The sequence below is a fragment of the Thamnophis sirtalis genome, unplaced genomic scaffold (genome assembly GCF_051295495.1).
Source record: "Thamnophis sirtalis isolate CommonGarterSnake01/CBP01778 unplaced genomic scaffold, rThaSir2_p1.2 scaffold_3, whole genome shotgun sequence".
In the NCBI taxonomy this organism is placed as follows: Eukaryota; Metazoa; Chordata; class Lepidosauria; order Squamata; family Natricidae; genus Thamnophis; species Thamnophis sirtalis.
Window position 1 is genome coordinate 174,777,171 of NW_028261383.1, and position 13,803 is coordinate 174,790,973.

The 13,803-nt window shown below is 39.9% G+C and overlaps 1 protein-coding gene across 1 annotated transcript in view; it reads right to left on the minus strand.

Annotated features, from left to right (window-relative positions):
- Positions 1 to 13,803, minus strand: part of LOC148048410 (A.superbus venom factor 1-like) — a 76,626-nt gene that overhangs the window by 46,897 nt on the left and 15,926 nt on the right. Inside the window, exons 8-18 of the mRNA XM_087711003.1 lie at positions 13,296 to 13,398; positions 11,514 to 11,634; positions 10,540 to 10,655; positions 10,002 to 10,154; positions 8,756 to 8,965; positions 8,454 to 8,648; positions 8,055 to 8,216; positions 7,829 to 7,958; positions 2,752 to 2,826; positions 1,752 to 1,952; positions 87 to 198 (exon numbers count right to left, since the gene is read on the minus strand). Coding sequence (XP_087567129.1) covers positions 87 to 198; positions 1,752 to 1,952; positions 2,752 to 2,826; positions 7,829 to 7,958; positions 8,055 to 8,216; positions 8,454 to 8,648; positions 8,756 to 8,965; positions 10,002 to 10,154; positions 10,540 to 10,655; positions 11,514 to 11,634; positions 13,296 to 13,398 — 1,578 coding nt within the window. The remainder of the gene's footprint in view (positions 1 to 86; positions 199 to 1,751; positions 1,953 to 2,751; positions 2,827 to 7,828; positions 7,959 to 8,054; positions 8,217 to 8,453; positions 8,649 to 8,755; positions 8,966 to 10,001; positions 10,155 to 10,539; positions 10,656 to 11,513; positions 11,635 to 13,295; positions 13,399 to 13,803) is intronic.

Genomic DNA, 13,803 nt, shown 5'->3' on the forward strand with positions numbered 1-13,803 from the left:
TTCCCCATCCCTGTATAAATTTTGAAATCATTAGATTTTCCTTTCAACTGGAAAATGGGGTAATATAAACAGAAGAACTCCAATACCCTTGACGGTTAGGTGGTGCATCCAGGTTCTCCGTTCGCCACAACCAACTCTCAGGAAAATCAGACCTTGAGATGATGTTGTCATCGCCAAAGAATTCATCTTCAAAATCACCTGGAAAACAGAAAGCAAGTTGGTATAAGGTATTGTTTTTTAACAGTATTTTATTAAATAAGCCACAGTTAACTAGATTGTTATTTTCAAAAATAGCAAAATAGTAGGTATTTCTGTATTTTGGTTAATCAAAGTATACTTTCCCTTGCTTGCTATTCTACCAGAAAGTTCTGGATATGCAAACTGGCCCAATGGTGCAACGTTTCCTTCTTCAAAACTCAAGCTATTCAGAATGAGGCTCTCTGCAGGGCAACAGGGCCTGCTTCCATCACATGCAGTATTAGATGCAGTAGCAAGGACATGATGAGAATTAATCATTGTTTCTGTAGCCACCTATTTCTTCCATCCTTATTTTATATTCTCTATTAGATTGACATGTACACATTAAATGAAATTAAGAAATAATTTCACTTTCAGTCAGACAGAGAAAACCAAAACTAGAAAAACAATTATCTATCAAGGAAAGGAAGATCAAGGTCATATGTGTTTCTAAGAGAGCCGAGGTGGCGCAGTGGTTAGGGTGCAGCACTGCAGGCCACTTCAGCTGACTGTTATCTGCAGTTCGGCAGTTCAAATCTCACCGGCTCAAGGTTGACTCAGCCTTCCATCCTTCCGAGGTGGGTGAAATGAGGACCCGGATTGTTCTTGGGGGCAATATGCTGACTCTGTAAACCGCTTAGAGAGGGCTGAAAGCGCTATGAAGCGGTATATAAGTCTAACTGCTATTGCTAACTGCTATTGCTAATCCACACCCAATCTTGTAGCTACCTCAAAGTATAAGTCTATAACAATATTGACACAATGCTTATTTCTCCCCTTTTCTTCAGGAGTGTTCACCCACATTTTCACATAGAAAGAAGGCAGAGTTTCAACCACCCTACTATGGTTGCCATCTTGTCCTTTTTTTACCTCAGCTTTTAAAAAATAATCATTTTCAAACCCATTTTTTTTAAAATCAAGGTTTTAATTTATAGTTCGTTGTTCCAACTAGAATAAAATTGAAGCAGTCTACCATTAAACTACCACTAAAGATAGATCTATATTGCCACCACTTTCACTCAACAAGCCCTGAAAATCATTTCTCACCAAAAGCTTTCTTCAACCGCTGAGACCTCCCCAAAAGCTGCTTTAGCGGAACCAAAAGGTCACCAATGTTTTTTAAAAAATGTGGTGGGTTGTTTTGGGAGGAAGAAGCAGATGCCTGAGTCTGCTTTAATTAAAAAACAGTGATGTAATGAGAATATGGCTGCATGCTGCGTAGACCTAACCTTGATGGCGACTGAGAGAGCCCAGGGACTGGGAGGCTGGATGTGATGTGATTCCCACGAGTGAGGCCTCATTCAACCCAACTTTGAATTTTCCTCCTGCATTTACAGAGCTGTATTTTGTACTAAAGCCCAACTATAAAGTAGCAACAATGACATATAAATACCTAATAACAATATATTCCCTATGGGTTTTCAACCTTGGTAATGCTATTATGCGCCACGTTTTCCAGGTATTGGTGAATTAAATGTTCCTTTCTTTCAATAAACCCAGAACCTGCTACTTACTTCTAGCCAGAATCAACTCGCTCTCCCGTACGTTTTCATCTCGGATCCCTTTGATGTAGTTACAGCATTCAAGGAAGGCGGCTTTACAAGCCTCTCCCTCCTGGATGTATCTTGCACGCTTTTCACAACTGTACCCCATGGGGTTCTCATGCATGCCATCTTCACAACATTTACGCTGCTCTTGAGTCTGAAACTGTGCCGCTAAAATATACAAAAGTTGTGAAGCATTAGACAATCCTATTTCTCACAGTCATAGGCATAAAGGGAAACAAGGGACAGCAAATATCTAAAAAAAATATTCAAAGGAGTTAGTTATTTGTCTTGTACCCAGAGAGCTGCCAGGAACAGCTGAATATCCTTTGACTTTTCACTACTGTAGGAAGTGAAAAGGAGATCAGTTCTGGGTGGTCTGTGTTGTTCTTTGTGGTCCTGGTGACACATAAGTTGCAAAAAAAAGGCTTTGGGGCATGGATCTCTTTAGGAAGGGGATGGCTGAAGGCCCATACATATAAAAGGGTTGTTCAGTTGGGCCTGCCAGGTTGATATGCAGGCATCCCCACAGATGTTCCTGGGTTGGGGGCTGCTTGTAGTTCACTGGCCATTGCTTGCTTCCTCCTCACCAAGAACAATCCCTGATCAACGCTGCGATCCGAAAACACTCAAAAAACAATGCTTAAAAATTTTGTCTCTCAAATGTAATCTCTTTAGCTGGAACCGGTTACATTCCATATTCTATTTCTGCGTAATCAATTGGGCCATTTAAGTACTTCCCCCCCACTGCACTCATAATTCAAGCACGCAAAGTTGTTGATAAGTTAAGGATGATCCTCTCTCATAGAGAATATCAATTTTCTACCCTCTTGCTTGAGAAAGAAGGGAAAGAAGGATAATCTGCCTCCATTCCTTTGCCCATTTCCCGACTGATTCAATAAATGCAAATGGACTGCAGTTTTATTCTTTTACCTCAGAGTAAACAGAAACCTCATTATTTGCCACATACCTTTGCTTGCCTTGCTGTCAAGCAGCAAAACAGAGCTGCGACGCCTCCGATTGGCAGGCTGAGGACACTTTGCATCTGAACGAGGCAGGGGAGAAGAGGCAGAAACAATTATTCTTTTTTTTTTTCAACACATTTTATTTATTTCATTTTCATTTTCATTTTATACAATCACTTATATACTGTGCGTAACAAAAAAACAAAAAAAAAGAAAAAAATCCACCATAAAAAAAACCCAACATAACACTTCAGTCCCCCATACACCCTTTCTTCTCCCCCTCCAACTTTCATTTCTCCCCTCCAGCATTCCCCTCTTCTACTTCCCTTCCCCCTCAGACATCTCCCCCTCCCTCCATCTCACCCTCCTTACATTCCCCTCTCACTCCCTCTTTACTTCTCCCTCTTCTTTCCCTCTTCTCCTCACTTTGGTGTATCCCTACAATTAATCTATTCAGTTTATTTTTTTGAAAATGAAAGAGAAAAAGAAAAAAAAAGAAAAACGAGCAGCAGTATACAAGTGAATTCTTATTGTTCTAAGAATTGAAACTGTATTTCCACCCTCCACCCTCCCCCCTATAATCCCCCCTCCCTAACCCCCTTACGGCTTCCCAGGTCCCATACCCGGCATAGTTCTTTAACAAGCACTGGAGTATAATAAAACCAACTAACTTTAAAGTTAAAAGATAAAAAATAAAAGAAAAACAAAAAAAAGGAAATAGTAAAAAATAGAAAAGAAAAAGACACACACAAAAAAAGAAAAACAAGAAAGATCAATAAACCCACTACATTAACACAGCTTCCCATCATCTGTAAATCTTAAACAATGTGGCTCATTCCAAATTTCGGTTATTTTACTACTTGCAGGGTTTCAAACTATATTAGAACCAAGTAAGTTAATCAATTGGGGTTCCCCAACTAAAAGTCTCATTGCTTTATCTATCTGTTCAGACCTTTAATTTATCTCTTTTTTATCCAAATATCCAAACCTTTCTATAAAACCATTAAACTCAAGTACTTCTTTCATTTTTCATTTCCAACACCTCCCATTCTGTCCTTACCCACATCCACGTGTAAATTTTTTACCTTCCACCCTGCCTTTACCCATGTCCACATATATATTTTATCCGCGTCCATTGCTCCTCACATATTTACTCCACCTTCCTGGAAACTCTCTGACTAATCTTTCTTAACCTTATATTGAAATAGCAATTCATACAAACATCAGCTTGCATTCTAGCCCCAAGTAGTCTAGTTAAGCTTTCGCTACCCTTCCATCTCCCACGCACCTCCCAACTCCGTTCGTCCCAGACCACAACTCAAGAAGATCGCGATCTCCGCTCTCCTCGCCTAGGAAAATAATTCATGCGCAGTTTGAGTTAGAGTTCAAACAAGTCTTATATACAATATGTGTCCACAATCAGCAGCGCTTCTTTCAGCCTCCATGTCTCATCATCGATATACAACTTTTCCATTTTATACCAGGCAGAAATCATGAAGTTTTATTCTTTACTCTTCTGCCCTTCCGGAAGAGGAAAGCAACACCCTCCGCCTTGTAACCACATATCCCGCTGCTTGTCTTCTCCTTCTCCTTGTCTCTCTCCAGGTCCGGATGAATCAGGAAGTCCCGCCTTCAGAGTCTTGTAATAAAATTCTCGGGCTTCACAGACAGAATTAAAGCGATGTTTTTGATTCTCAAATGTAACTGTAATGCCAGCTGGGACTTCCCATTTGTATGGAATCTGAGAATTTCTGAGTTCATCAGTTAAGAAAATGTAGTCTCTCCTTGCTCTTAATATTTGAGATGGTATTTCTTTAAAAACAATCAAGTCCTGTCCATCAATTCTCAGCCTCTTGTTATAAAGCCTCTGTATTATCACATTTCTGGATTCCCTTGTAGTAAAATATATAATTATGTCCCTCGGAAGCTGTCGCTGTTTTGCTACCCACGAATTCTGGCGGTAAATTTTTTGAATCTGCCAATCAAAGTTAAGCCCCGGACTTCCCACCGAGCGGCTAAGAGCCTCAAAGAAGATCTGTTTCAAATTCTCCTGTTCGTTTTCGCGCAGTCCTCTAACTCTTATTGCAAACGCAGTCTTATTATAATTTATCATGACAAGTTGTTTTTGAGCATTTTCAATTTCCTGTTGTAATGTTTGGATTTTGGATGTCAAATTAGAGTTGGTTTCTTCCAAAAGTTCCAATTTATCCTCCGTTTCAGCAATATAATCTGTCATGACTGTCATTACTCCGATCATATCCTCCTTTGCTTGAGCAATTTTAGCATCAAATTGATCATATAAATCTGATATCAGTTGATTAATTTCCTGTCTGAAATTATTAAGCGTTTTGAGAAGAAATTCTTGTGTTAACAAATCTCCAGTGGAGGGCGTAGGAGGCAAGGGCAGCGACTTCATAGCAATTTTTTGAGATATGTTATTAAGGAAGCGCTTCTGCTTAGATTTGGGAGCCATTCCAAAAAAAATAAAAATAAAAAACAAGCAATCAAGCAAGCCAACAATCAAAGTCTCTGCTCCCCTCAGTTAATCTTTTAACAGTTAATACGGAGAAGCCTTCAGGAGAGTAGAGCTGACTAAGTACGTCACATCAAACACAAAAGCTATAAGATCGCCATCTTGTGACGCAGCTAGAAAAGGGAGCCTTTTACAAAGTTGAAGCTGGTATTTTGGATAATAATAGAAGAAATTCCTCAGGAATGGTCCCCGCCCGGATTAATTTTTAAATAGCTTAACTTTGTCCTGGGGGGGGGGCAATCTGCCTAGGGCTGCAAAAAAGCAGCTGCGAAGAACTGGCTGGAGTAAAAGCTCAGCTAATGTTGAACCTCTTCTCCATTCACAGCAAAAAAAAAAAAAGCTGTGAATTACAAAGAGATCCTAACGACTGACCTTCTCCCTGCCCCTTTCTGCCAGAAAGGGGAGATATCTATAGATCTTATAAGATATACAGACCAGAATTCTGAGAGGAGCTCCGTTGAGCTCCCGACGGCGGCAGGCTCCTCCCCCAGAAGCCAGAAACAATTATTCTTTAAAGTAAGAAGATAACTTTCAGCGCTAATCCCCTTGAAGATTGATTTTACAATTGGACAGGGACGTGCAGTCACTAGAGGCAAGGGAGGCGGAGCCTCCCCAGTCTCCTGAGAGAAAGGAAAGAGTTTTAATTTTTTTTTTTAATGAATTAAAGCCAGGATAGTTGCTACCAGATTTCAAGTCACAGTGGCTTGGTGTCTGCTCTCAGTGTTAACTAGGAGGAGGTGAGAGAACTCGGGGCCTCTTTTGCTTAAGGAGTTTTTCACCTTTTAAAAGTTAAGGCGGAGTTAAAAAGCAAAAGATTTAATATTCAAAAGAGGCACTGATTCTCCCGCCTCCTGATCTGGGAGCAGCGAATCACGTCTTGCATTTGAGCGACTGCGCAAGTGCAAGGGTGATTCTGGAGAGGTTTTTCTTTCACCAGCCACCATTTCTTCTGCAGCCAGCCCAGCACCAAGCGGGGAGGAGGAGGAGGAGGAGGAGGAGGAGAGCGGTGAGCCCTTGTGGCTGGCTGGGGAGGGACTCACCGCTCTTCTCCCAGCCAGCCAGCCACTCACCCCCATCCGACCTGCTCCCTGCTTGGCCGGCCAGCCGGCACAAAGACTCACGGCTCTTCTCCTCCCAGCCAGCCAGCCACCCGACCTGCTCCCAAGAATGTCAGCGGGGACAGAGGAGGCGGGTGGCGAGGCGGCAGAGCGCGGCAGCGGCGAGAAGCAACACCCCCGCCGCTGTGTCCGACAGGCATCTCGCATTTATGTCCATCATAAACGAGAGACGCCTGTCGGACACAGCGGCGGGGACGTTGCTTCTTGCCGCTGCCGCGCTCTTGCCTCACCAATGGTATCCCTCACCGCATGTCACTGCAATTGGATTACAGTGAGGAAGTAAGGGTATGCCTTCTATGGGACTTTCTCCCATTTGAAATAGATTGGGAATGCAGTCTGAAGCCTTAATCGTGTGTTAATTAGATCTATATCTAATAGCAGCTCATAGAAAGTTCACTTTAGTGCTGGGAAGCTGCAGTGAGGAAGAAAGCATAGCTCAACTCTTCATTGGGTCTGAGTTGAAGGGCTCACAGTTGGAGGCCAAAGAGCATCTCCAGCTTTTTCATGTTTGGCTGAAGTCTCCCCCCACCCTTGAAATAAAATGATAGGAAAAAGCAGGAAAATACCAGTGCAGGATTAGAGTGGGCCCTCCTAAAACCATAGGAATAAAGTAGGATGCCTGCACTATAACTCTCTCCTCTAGAGCCACCCTTAGAAACAGCGATCTGGAATTTGCCCTGTAATTTGAGTAATCATTTGATAGAAGATGTTGGAACCATTGCATGCAGTTCAAGACCCCAATGGCCAATATTCTGTGCTTGAGATGCTGAAACATACTTTTCAGGTGCCAGGAAAACAAATCCTTAGCGGAATGGGACATTTTAGCAAAAGAGAAACATTAAAGGAATGTGTGCTAATTGGCAGATGAAAAAGGCAACCTTGAAGTTCACAGTAAGCCTGGCCAAGATTTCTACGGCAACCGAACTGACGTTTTTCTTTTATTACCATAATACAATAATTCCTTCTTGAACACAGTAAGTGGAGAAGTAACATGAGAGTTATTAATTATGAATGATTATGATTACATCATGTATTACTTAGGCTTATATATGACTGTTATCATTTTTTTCCTCCTTTCTGAAATGCATAGATATGAGTGAATCTTTTAATGTACTGGAGTTTCTTCTATTTTCTGGAGGTAGATCCTCCAGTGCATGCCGATAACAATAAGTTTTCTCTTTCTTTCTTTCTTTCTTTCTTTTCTTTCTTTCTTTCTTTCTTTCTTTCTTTCTTTCTTTCTTTCTTTTTCTAAACTGCCCATCTCAACCAAGTGACTCTGCAGTGAGCCTTAACTATTTGCTTTAGGACTTGTGAACTGATTCCCATATGATGCTAGTAGTATTTGATGGAGCAAATGCTCTTCTCTTGGCTTCTAAATGGATCGGAAAACCTCCGTCATCTCCCAGACTTTAACACCCATCCCCAAAATACCTGATCTTTGTTTGGTGTTGAGATTAGTGCTAGTTGTCAGAGTCAGTCCAGCATCTTCAAAGACACCCAGATTGTTCTGGCCGCTGCCAGCTGTACAGCCAAAGTCACTCTTTTCTATTGTGTCCCATATCTAGTGCACATCAAAGAAAAAAAATGTTCCTCTTCTGTACTATAAGTCAGAAAACCCTTGAAAGCTGTTTGTAGCTTAAGAAGTTTCTGGCCTTACCTTAGTTTGGCTAATCTTATATTTATCATTGAGAACATATACTCCTTTGTCCACAGCCACAAGACCGACACGAGCACCTGGATCCCCTTCCAATTTGATATTCACTAGATCTCCTGGCTTTTTAATTCGATTGTCTCTGAAAGATGCTCCTTTCACAACCAACTGTTTACACAAAGCAAAGAACAGCTCAAATATCTAACAGACAGGAAAAATGCCAATTCAAGGAAAAATGGTTGACTTTCTCTGTCTGAATTGAAATAAATGTTTTGGGAAAATACAATTTAAATGTTTTAAATGCTTAAAATTGGATTTATGCTCCAATTCTGGTGCAGTTCTGATGCAGCTATAATAAGGTGTTTCCCATGACTGCTAAGAAAGCGACTGGGAAGGCTGACTTACCGTTCCCATGCAGGTATCCTTCACGTCCACCCAGACAGAGTCAGCCACAATTTCGCTGTTTCCCACGAGGTAGTAAGCCACAAACCGGAAGGAAGGGATGAGATCTGGCGTGATATGCAGAGTCATGGTTACCAGATTCTGCCCATCTCCCTTGGGTTGCCTGCCAACCTTGAAAATCTTCCCTTTGGTCAATATCTGAGGGTGAAGAAATACTGGTTAGAAATGGTGAAGCCAGTGGCTTCAAGGCTGCAATATGAATTGAAATACAGCTCTTGGATTTCCTCCAGGTCTATAATACTTACAAGGTATGTGAAATACTTGATCTGGTTCAATGAATTTGCATTGCCCCTCACATTGAAATTGACAGGTAAGTTATCTCCGGGCTTAATCTCTGTAGATGTAATGGCTACATGAAGATAGTTTCCAGATCCTCCCTGGGTTTGGTAGGCTGTGGCTGTCATGGACCTGGTTGCCTGGCGTTCTCTTGGGAGGTCTCCATGGTTGGTTCTAACCTAGACAGGGTAAATATGAAGCAGTAACCTAATTAGGAAGCAACTGTGGCTCCTTTTAAGGCTGGCATTGAGTGATGTCCACATGCAGACTGCTGAAAGAATACAGTAATGGCTAGAATGGACCTGGCTAGCATCCTGTTTTCATTAAAAAAATATCTGAGATCCTGTTATTTCAACTGCATCGTTAGGATAAAAAAGAGCTCTGTGTTACTATGAGTGTAGCAAATTCTATATTGTAATTGGGATTTGGGGAGTGGGCATAGCTATTGAATAAAACAATTGCAAAGTGAGTTGTAGCCTGAGGGTCAGATAGGCTGATGAACTGGCTACAAAGAACAAGATCTCCCTTGCTCTAACAGAGATACATAATGTCTCCATTCCTAGCTAAGATGACTCTCCGGTGACACAATGTGCATAGGGGCTCCACAGCATATATTTCTTTCTTTGCTTGTCATAGTTGTGTGGATTGTCCTGCAAAAGTGCATAAAAACAGAGTTTGCAGCACAGCCAACATATTTCACCTCTTGTTCCCTCTTGAGCCACAGCAGAGCTGCTGCTGGCATCCAAGGTGCCATTGGGCAGAATTCCACAATGCTAGGACTGTCTCTGCTCTCAGAGTCTGACTGTGTAGGGGCAAAGCGGGTGAGTTTATGTCACTGACAATCTTCTCTTCGGGTCATTCCATCGGGTGGTGCACAATTTGCACACCAGACTGTGATGGGCCCATGTTCCAACATAGATGTCAGGCCCAAAACCAAGAAGAACACTTTTCCCAAGTTGAGTTCTCTTTTGCTTTCAAACCTATAGACAAAATCTTGTCAGACCGAGGAGTCTTCTATCTGTATCTACAATATACTCCGAGAACTATTAGGGAGGGGCTGTCTTCACCCTATTTCTCTCACACAAAGCATCCGGACTGAGTTGCCACTTACTCCTCTGCAATGCCTCTCTCCCTCCTGGGAATCTCCCTCCTCATGACATTCCCTCTCTCATCAGCACACTGAGTGGGATTGAACAGAATGTCAGAGTGACTTACAGTGATCGGTAGGCTTTGAATGTTCAGTTGTGTGTTCAGGATGAGTTTAGCAGTCCCATCGCTCAGAGTCAAAGTGGTTCCCTCAGAACGAATGTCCTCTGATATCACTGGTACATTAGCAGCTGGTGAGCCATCGGGGTTGGTAACATACACCTAAAACAATCCAGAAGAGGTGATTCAGCATGGAACATGGCAGCTTCCTCTGAATCTAAATCAGCTTATTCAGCTATTATTTATTTAAAAGATTTATATGACTGCCCAGGTGACTCAGTGACTCCAGGCCACTTAGAAATTTATTTACTAAAGCTTTTTTGTAATTTATACTGTAGGTTCTATGCGGACACATTACAGCAAAACATCCAATGTGCAAATACCAATCAATCAATCAATTTACAGAGGCAGAGTCAACCCCGAGGAAAGCCGAAGCCTCACATGCATCTCGAACAAGTCTAGACAGCTCTTCAGAAGCCCAATAAAGTGGAGGAAGATATTGCTAAGGTGGTTCTCTGACAAAACAGGAGACTTCAATTTCTATTACCATCAGTTCATACGGCATCCCTGGCTTGAAATATTGGGGGGTTTTTGTGAAGGAGATCTTATAGGGAGATGTCACGATGTGAATGCCGCTTTGCTCAGTCACTACCATATCACTGCCTGGAAAACAAAAAGAAGAAATGCAACTTAAAATAGAAAATAAAACTGAGAAATTCAAGAAAAAAATCATGCAAAGATTTTGAAGCACTATTAGTTTCAAACCTAATAAACCCAGTACTTTCACGCTTTGCAAGTTCTCTCTCAATGTTTTCTCTCTCCGTACCCCCCTTTTTTTCCTAGAAAACAATGTTGTATCATATTATGTGCTGGTTGTAAGTTTTATTATCCTGTCATGAAAATGGTCTTAAGAAATTAGGGAAAATAATGTGGCAAATAATCATTTATAAATAGAAAATTGGCATATTAAAATGTGGATTGGGATAGAAATGAATAAGATCTGTTATGCCACCTGTCATACCAATTTCATAAATGTTTTATTGGTGTTTCAAGAAGACAATGAAAGTATTAGAAACAAAGACAATATCAGATTGATATTGGTTTCAGGAAGCACATGTACAGCCCAGGAAGAGAAGGACATTAATATTCCAAATTTAGGCCTAACACTTCAAATAATTAGAAACAATTTTAATTGAAAAAACTAATAAATACAGTTCATACAGGGCAACATTTTAGATAGAACATCCCTTTTAATCTAATTTGGAAAGTTTTGATTACTAAACAATTAGAGTCAATTAAGAGACATTTATCCACAATAATATTGTGGATTTTTGTGGGATAAAGGTGAATAATCATTGTGAAAGGAGAGGATTTAAAAGCCAAGTCACATGGCGATGGTTTGTTTTCTTTTATTTAGTTGTTTTCAATCCCTGGTATTTGAAATTGTAGTCTGTTACTTTTTTAAAGTGTAATATGTTTGTATTCAAAGAAACAACATGCCCTTCTCCCACCCCTGCTCACCTGAGTCTGTTATCACTGTTACAGATGCATACAGAGTATGCCCAACAAGCTGATTGAGATCTTGAAATCGAGAACGTAGCATGCGTCTTTCTAGTGTTGCTTCCCCATCTCCATCACTAATCTGAAAATAAATGAAAAATAAGGAAAAATAACAGAATAGAATTCTTTATTTGGAGAGGTAGCAGGACTGAAAATAAACAGAGAAAAAACTAAAGCTCTAATTAAAAACCTTACACAAAAACAAAATCTAGCAGAAAAAGTGGACTTTCAAAGAGTTAAGAAAGTTAAATATTTGGGAATATACTTAGCGAGATGTGCAACAATAGAAGACAATTATATAAAACTTACTTTAAGCAAATAAAATTAAATTTGGAAAAATGGAAACATTTACATTTGCCAATGTTAGGAAGGATTGTCACGATAAAAATGAATATCCTACCAAAACTGCTTTGCCTGTTTCAAACAGTACCTATAAAAATTGTAAAGAAATTATTTGATGATTTGAACAGATTGATGTTGACATTTATTTGTCAAGGAAAAAAAGTTGAAAATGGAAAATGCTACAAGAATCTAAAGAAAAGGGAGGGTTTCGACTTCCAGATTGTTTTTTGCATTACCTAGCATGTGTGATAACGTGATTTAAAAAATGGATAAATCTCAGACACAAGAGACTCTTATATTTAGAAGAACATGATTTACAATTAGGATGGCATGCCTTCCTATGGTATGAGAAAAATAAAATTCATAGATATTTTCAAAATCACTATATACGAAATTCACTAATATTGATATGGGAAAATATAAAGCCTAAAATTCCAGAATGGCTCTCTATGATAGAAGCCTTTATGTATCCAAATGTGGTGATGTTTAAAAAATCGTGACTTATAAAGACATTTGAGACACTGAAGGGAAATTAAAATCGAAGCAAAAGCTTGAAGAACAGGTCATTACATTATCATGGTGGGCTCAATTGCAAATATAATCTAGATATGACATAGATATGAAAACGTATGGCTTTTATAAAGGACAAATACCGTTTGATAAGACACTATTGAACACTGAGGAAAAATTAATTAAGGTATATAACTTTTTGCTAAATTTAAAAATGGAGGATGAACAAATAAAAGACACAATGGTACAATGGGGGAAAATGTTGGCTATAACCAACATTATATAACATAGAATTAGAGAAATGGCAAACATTATGGGAATGGAACTATAGTTTAACAATGGGAACTTCTTATAAAGAAAATGTATATAAAATGTTTTCTAGATGGCATTTAGCACCTGCAAGGTTAGCTAAAATGTTTAAAAATATGTCTAACAAATTTTGGAAATGTAATCAAAAGACGGCCATGTTTTATCATATGTGGTGGCTTTGTGCTAACACAAAAGAAATTAGGCAAAAATACATAACAGGGAAACATGTAGACTTTAAACCTAATTTCTTGGTAGATCTTATATGGACTTTTCTTGGCAACTTGTTTTTCATTGCATATCATGTAAAGACTCGAAACCAGTGATATTTTCAGGCTTTTCCACACATTTGCCAGTTGATTTGTGGAGAGCTGATTTCTCAGAAGTGACTGAAGCAGACACTCCCTCATTCACTGAATTATTTGTAGGAGAGGGAATTATAGCACAACCAGGCTTGTAAAATTCTGTTATTATAGCCAACCTCAATAATGGTAGCTTAGCCTTCTAGTGAAAATATTCTATAGATCTGACACACAAAACTACAAGCAAACTTCTACATATGCAAACACCTCTGTTACATTTTACCTCAACTCTTGTGAGTGAGTCTGGAATGGTCTTTTTGCCGCCATCTGTTTTCACTCCAAAGAGGACAAAGGCAACACCTTCGACTTTCTTTCCATACAAGTACCTGTAATGACACGATGAAAGTAAAGGCCCAATTATACATCTTTGCTTTCCCCACAGATCTTCTCTGAACACAAGAGGGGGGCATCAGTGATGGTGTCTCAAAGATGCTCTTTTCTTCAAAAGGCAAGTGGACTGTTTTTTCCTTGAAGAAGAAGAAGAAAACATTTCACTTGTCATCCATGAAGCTTACAATACAATTGCAAAACAAAAATTGCAATCCTTCCATTTCCCCCCTCACCACCAACCTATCAGAACCTATCCTCCCCTCCCCCCACCATCCAGTCTCAACTGTCGGTACTTATCTGTCCTGAACACCTCAGAACTGAGGAAGCTTCTTGGATGAGAAGCGAAATGTTTACTTCTTCTTCCTCAAGGAAAAAAAACAGTTGCCTTTTGAAGAAAAAAA